Source organism: Sinocyclocheilus anshuiensis, unplaced genomic scaffold, assembly GCF_001515605.1.
Source record: "Sinocyclocheilus anshuiensis isolate Anshui unplaced genomic scaffold, SAMN03320099.WGS_v1.1 scaffold261, whole genome shotgun sequence".
Lineage (NCBI taxonomy): Eukaryota > Metazoa > Chordata > Actinopteri > Cypriniformes > Cyprinidae > Sinocyclocheilus > Sinocyclocheilus anshuiensis.
Window position 1 is genome coordinate 267,665 of NW_015536515.1, and position 6,560 is coordinate 274,224.

Sequence of the window (6,560 nt, forward strand, 5' to 3'; positions counted from 1 at the left end):
TATAAACTATAATATTAAGTTAGAATTATAATAAAATAGAAAAATAAATAATACAAGCAGAAAATTAGAATGAGGGATTTTGGCTTGCGGTGTGAACAAAGCCATGAAACAAAAGCATCCCAATAATTGAGGGATTTTTTTTTTTTTTTTTTTAAATCATCAATTCATGTGCTATTCTCTTTACAAAGCTGTTTCTTCAGAACCATCCATGAGCTGTGTGCTTTTATTATTTAATTATTAATATAAATTCCCACTAAACAGATCCAACATGATTCTCAGTGCAATATTAACCATGCTTATTGTGCAAAGGGTTTAATGGATTTGAACTGTGCTATATGGAGTCAATGAGGTATTTCTTTAATAACCGAAGAATACAATAATCAAGACACTTTAACAAACTAAATATAGATTTTAAGGCAAACAGACAATGAATGCCACTTGGCGGGTGGATTCTCGCCTACAGAGGTCAGTGTAAAGGGGCGCATACAGCGATTAATTCACTAGAGGTCGCCAAATCGCTCTACTGTAGTTTGCTAGTAGAACTTCCTACTCAAATTGACAACTCTTACTGAGAATAAGTGTTTTTTGATTGCATTGTCAATGCAAATCACAAGTGGAAAATCTAGGTTATAGCAGGTGCTTTTTGTATATAAACCCCAACTTGAGCATATCGATCAACGCAAGTGTGAAAACAAGCTCTGAAATATCAAGATCAGCTACTGTAGATTAATAAAAGTTGTTAAGAACACAAGGCGGTGTTGATGTGGTCAACCGATCTCCATTTTTCCAATGTAATGGTTTCTGCTGGCTGTAAACACCATGACGCATACATATCCCTTCATGAGGACACATTTTTAAACGGATATTGTAAAAAAGAGACAGTATATACATATAAAATATATACACATCTTCTGGAGGCTTTTGATGTAAAGTAAATGTGCAATGCTTGATGCTTACACTCTTTTACACTCATTTGTACGGAAACCAAAATGGCATGCATTTTGCGGAACGTGGCAGATCTGAAACCAAACGTGGACGTCAGACGTCACAGGGACGATTCGAACTGCAGGAGCTCGTACAGCAGCGGTCCGTCCCTGTACCTGATCCCGACGGTGGCGGGCGTGATGAACTGCAGGATGTTTATCATCCTTCGCAAGCGCCTGTCCACGAAGTGCGCGTCCCAGGCCGGGTAGCGTTTCCTGGGCATGTCGATCTTGATCAGAGGTCCCTCCGGCCGGTAGCGGCCCAAGGGAGTGGTGGGCTCGGGCGAGCGCACCTGAAACACGGGCAGGCAGGTGTCCGCTGTGGTGTCATCCTGCTGGCCAAAGGCCCCCATGGAAGCCCGGGAGGGAGTGGGTTGGGACTCTCGCGGTCTAGGGGTGGGCGCCATGGGCTCGGCCTCCGGGGGTAACGGAAGTCCCCAAAGAAGCTCAGCACAACAGGAGCTAGCTAGCACCCTTATTTTAGGTCCCATCGGATGAAGGAACCCATAGTAGATGCCCATGAAAACCACCCCTGAGGCGAAGGTTAGGTAAACCCCGCAGAGCACCAACACTGCATAGGAGTCAGTGGTGACCGGGTCTCGGTAGGCGTACCACAGGCAAGTAAGCACCATATTCTCGGCAAGCACCACGAAGTAGTAGATCACCATGCGGTACCGGGTTCGGCCCTCCTTCACGTTGAACCAGCAGAAGATGTAGACGATGCCCACCACCATGTTGAAGAGCACCTCTTCCCATTTGGACATGCAAAAATCCGTGCCGCCGTGCACGATCCAGAATGCCATGGCGCACCAGTGCACGACCACGAAGATGCCGAAGTAGATGTGGAAGATGGAAGCGAAGAGTGCGAAGGAGAGCACCCGTGAGGATATGGTGAAAAGCCTCCAGAAGATGTGGATCAGCGCACCTCTGTAGCTCATGCTCTTTTTGTCATCTCTGGAGTCGCGCAGGAGCTTGTGGTACGAAGCCAGGACCCAGGCCAGCGAGAGTAGGGAGGCAACGGAGGAGACACCTGTGGAGGTGTTCATGATGAGAGACATTCTTCAGTATACTTATCATAGGCCAGTAGTTCTCAACCACGTCCCCCACCCCACCACTGCACATTTTGCGTGTCTCCCTAATCAAGCACACCTTATTAAAGGCACAATATGTAATTTTCGCCGCTGGAGGGCACATATTCAAAATAAACAAAGAAGCAAAGGCATAGTTTGATGACGCCGTGACTGAGTGTGGAATCATGGGAGTTGTGGTCTTCATCCCCACAGCCGAAGCAATCCGACGGGACTCAGGCAGAAATCATGTTCATGGATGAGCTAATGATTTATTAACGTAGTAGAATGAAGCAGGGTGAGGCTGGAAGCCATCGAAGCGAAACGAGGCCACTGAACGAGCGCGACACACGGCTCAAAAGCAGCTGAGCTTTTATTATGACACAGTCGAACGCTTCCGCTCCTTCCGGTCGTGCGTATGTGGGGTAAAGCAGCACTGTTTTATCATACTAGATACATGTGAAAGTTCTGTTATTATGCTACTCTGTGCAGTCGTCACCGGTCTATTAAAACACACAACATATTAAAGCGTCTTTGGTGTTTTTACACCAAATCTTAATCTTACATATTGTGCCTTTAACTCAGGTGAGGTGTAGTCGTCCGCTCTCGCCTCTCTCTCCATATTATCTCCTTACTGCTTACAGTATTTTATTTAGTGTGGAGAAGTGACCAACTGAACAAGAGCTGAAAAATGTTTTTTTTATTTCTTTTTTACTGTAAATCTGCTGCGTTCTGCTAAGATCAACCCTGTTCAGCCATGCGTCATTATAGCACAACTTTCTTTTTTTGTAGTGGATATTTTAATAAAAAAATCTTACATATTGTGCCTTTAAGTTCATCAGCTCATTAGTAGAAACTCCAAGACCTGGGGTATTAGTGGGGTATTACCCATGTTTATTACACAGCTCTGTGGAATACTTGAATCTGATTGGTCAGTTGCGACATTCCGAGGTATATTATCCCTCGATAACAACCGGTAAAAATTTATAACACAGGCTCATCCGGGTAACTGAAGTCGGCTGTACTTTGCTAGGAACATTTTCTCTTCGTGGAAGCTTTGCATTTGGTTAGCTAATAAAATATTAAAACTCAATTCAATATTATGCATACAATTATTTAATTATGTCATCCTGGTATCGCGGACTCGCTCTCTCATTTCGTTTCGATGATTGTTTTGTATGCTGTAATGGATTATAAGGGTCCTGATCACCCGGTCGGGGGTTATTCTGCGATAACAACCGGCTGGATGTACATTATCCCTTACATATTATGTTGTAGAATATAACATGAAGATATCTTGAGCTTGTGTTATCCACAGACCTTATTTCAGGCATTTAACCAAAAGCCCATTGACTTCGGGATGACAGAATCGGAAGTGCAAAAATGCTTGTTTCTGGGTTTCAGGACTCAATCCTGGCCTGCGGCACTCTATCGACGTCTATGTGACATAGAGGGATCTGCTTAGCTAGCATTTATCATGCATTCTTAAAGTTTACAGTTGCAAGCTCAAAACTGTAGTTGATTGAACGAACTCCACTAACGTATGGTTCACACTTACACTGCAGTGTCTCGGCCCGGTTCTTCTGGATCATTATACAGAGTTGTAGCACCAGTTGGGGGGCACTCTCTAGAAACGTCTCCAGCAGCCGGAGCATGTTGACGTCAGCATACTCGTACATCATCGCCCAGTAGAAGCGCCGCCTGTGTTCCTTCTGCCGTCGACTCTGGATGCCCAGGTACATTGTACGGATATACCTGTTCAGAAGATCAAAAGATGCACAGCTAATAAACACATGCATCTCTGGACAAAATGAGTAATGTTCTTGTATACAGAATCAGTTCTGTACAATACAATTTTAGAGATAGTAAAGATCAATTTCTTAAAACTCAAACATAAAATAAAATGTTAAAAGTTGTAATTAAAATATTTCATGCAATTAGAAAACTGAAAATATTTGTTAAATACAGTTTTATTTATCTTATGTACTCATATTTTTTTATTTTTTGTATTTTACATTTTGTAATGTATTTGTGGAAAGTCATAATTATGTTATAATACTGTTTGCTATTTGCAATGGTTATTTACTATTTTTTTTATAGTTCGATTTTTAGTTAATTACATTAAAACTATTTTCAATTATATTTTGACCACTGAACTAGGAAATCTCTGGTTTCTATTTCAGAAATCTGGTCACCTTAATGTACATTTGCAGGTCAGCATTTACTGCAGGTTAAGGTCCAATAAATCTACATTATATGTGGTGTTGCATCCAAAAACTAGCAATTTAGCATCTATTTCTCCAACTGCACACTTGGCATCACCATCTGACTTCCCATCAATGCATTTTACCAGAGATGGACACAGTTACAAAGCATTAAGGGTCCTCAAAAATATGATATTTGGAATTAATAAATAAATAAAGCATTGATGTAGCCATTTATTTAGAAGAGATGTGCAATAAATTGAAGCGATCGTATGTGGCCATCATTTTCACAGGCTGCTTGAGCCACAGCAACTCTGGACGTTAGTGTGAATTATTTATGTCTATAAAATGAGCTGGAGCACATGGCAGCAGGAGTTTCCCATCAAGGGCAGACTATTACATCAGTGTTTCTCAATCCTGATCCTGGAGGACCCAAATACCACACACCCATTTTAGAACAAATATTTAGGCAATATTCACATTGCAACAATATACAGGTGACAAGAAGGCATCGCCGCTCCAGTGATTTTTTTTTTTCAGTGATATTTTGAATTCGTTTTTTGTGTTTTCATTTTAATTTTAGTTAACGTTTAAGTAATTTTGTTGCATGTTTGCATTTAGTTTTTTTTTTTTTTAATATGTCTATATAGTTTTTAATCATTTTTATTTCAGTTTCTGTCATTTTTATTTCAACAAACTAAATGAAAGAGAAATGTAGCTTTGACCACTAGCTGAAATAATTATACATTTTAATATTTTATTTCAAGTAAGAAAATGTTTTTTATGGTTTTATTTTATTTAATAACCCTGCACCGCTCACATACACTGTTGTGTAAAGCTGTGAAAACAGACAAACGGAGACAGACATCACAGTATATCACATATGCATCTCAGCGATTTCACAGTTTACATATTAACACTGCATTTATTTACAGTCACTGTAGGACGTTTCTGCACTGTAATGATTAATGGCCAATATTGACTGTATGCAAACAAACAGACAACCTCTTTGTGTTGATATATAGACAGTGGATACTGCACTGCCTGAACCGGGATATTATAGCCTCTGCGATCCGGCAGGCTTCAGGCATGAGTCTAACCTAGCTGAGTTATATCTCAGCTCTCTCTACCACACTCAGTGAACGGTGTTTATTTGCTTTATGTTTCCAGCTGAATGAGTCACCGTACGCAGCTGTGCCACTGATATCGACCCGAATAGGATGGGAATGGGTGCGGGTTACAGTAATGTTGGGTTTCATGTCATCCAAGCTGTTTCCCGTGTTAGTCAATACAGCCTTAAAAGCATGGAGTGCATGGATCTAAAATCACTGTTTGAAAGCTGATCAATTTAGCCACAAATTCATAGGATGTACAGTGACATACAGCAGGGTTTCTACAGACATGAACAAGTTAAATTTAAGACTTAAGACCTTTTTAATACCACCTTATATGAAATTTAAGACCTAAACCTGTAATGGAAATACACATTTTATTACATACATATGTAATATTTAATGTGTTTAAATTAAAAATAAAGCAAAATATCATTGCTGTAATAAATTATATTTATTACTACGATATACAGTGAACTTTTAATGTCAGCAGACAATATTCCATACAAAATATCCCTGCAAAATAACTGCATCACTGAGATTTTTGGTGGAGTAAACAATTTATTCTGAAGCAATATTTTCATCAGTGTTCTATCAGCTTTTACATACTTAAATCTGCATATTTTTATTTACCCTTACAAAGGCCTATTTTTAACCAAATTATTAAAATTTATCAATAAATTCAATATACACTATAGGGCTGCTACCAGTCAGATTAAATAATTTACACTGCAAATAACAATAATTACAACTGCAATAAATAATGTTATGAGATTAATGTTTTAAATGCATTTATGAGTATACAACTAAGAAATGCTGAGGGGAAAAATGCATACGTTTCAACATACTTCTCAACCAAACTACCAGTAGGTGGCGGTTAGTAACTTAATGAGTGAGTCATCGAGTCATTCATTCAACTGATTGAGTGTGTTATCATGATGCTGGTATCTTAAGGACTTTCGTGGACAGCTGACTCCTAAAGTTTTTCATATTCTTCATATTCTGTGTGGCGCTGGTCAGTTCACAGCAGCGACAAAAATGAACTTTTTCATTAATCAATATTTGCCACATAAAGGATTTTCAGGTGCAGTTTTACTTTTTTTTCCTAACCTTGTTAGATGTGTGCATCTTCTTTCATATTAAATTCTTACAATTAATCAATTCTATTAGAATAATAAGACGCGATAGGCTCTT

General features: G+C 39.5%; 1 protein-coding gene across 1 annotated transcript in view; it reads right to left on the bottom strand.

Moving 5' to 3' along the window:
- Positions 1-223: 223 nt before the first annotated feature.
- The window catches only part of LOC107693112 (XK-related protein 6-like), a 26,306-nt gene continuing 19,969 nt past the window's right edge, over positions 224-6,560 (bottom strand). The window contains exons 2-3 of the mRNA XM_016492372.1: positions 3,609-3,805; positions 224-2,013 (exon numbers count right to left, since the gene is read on the bottom strand). Coding sequence (XP_016347858.1) covers positions 1,046-2,013; positions 3,609-3,805 — 1,165 coding nt within the window. The 3' untranslated portion in view covers positions 224-1,045. The remainder of the gene's footprint in view (positions 2,014-3,608; positions 3,806-6,560) is intronic.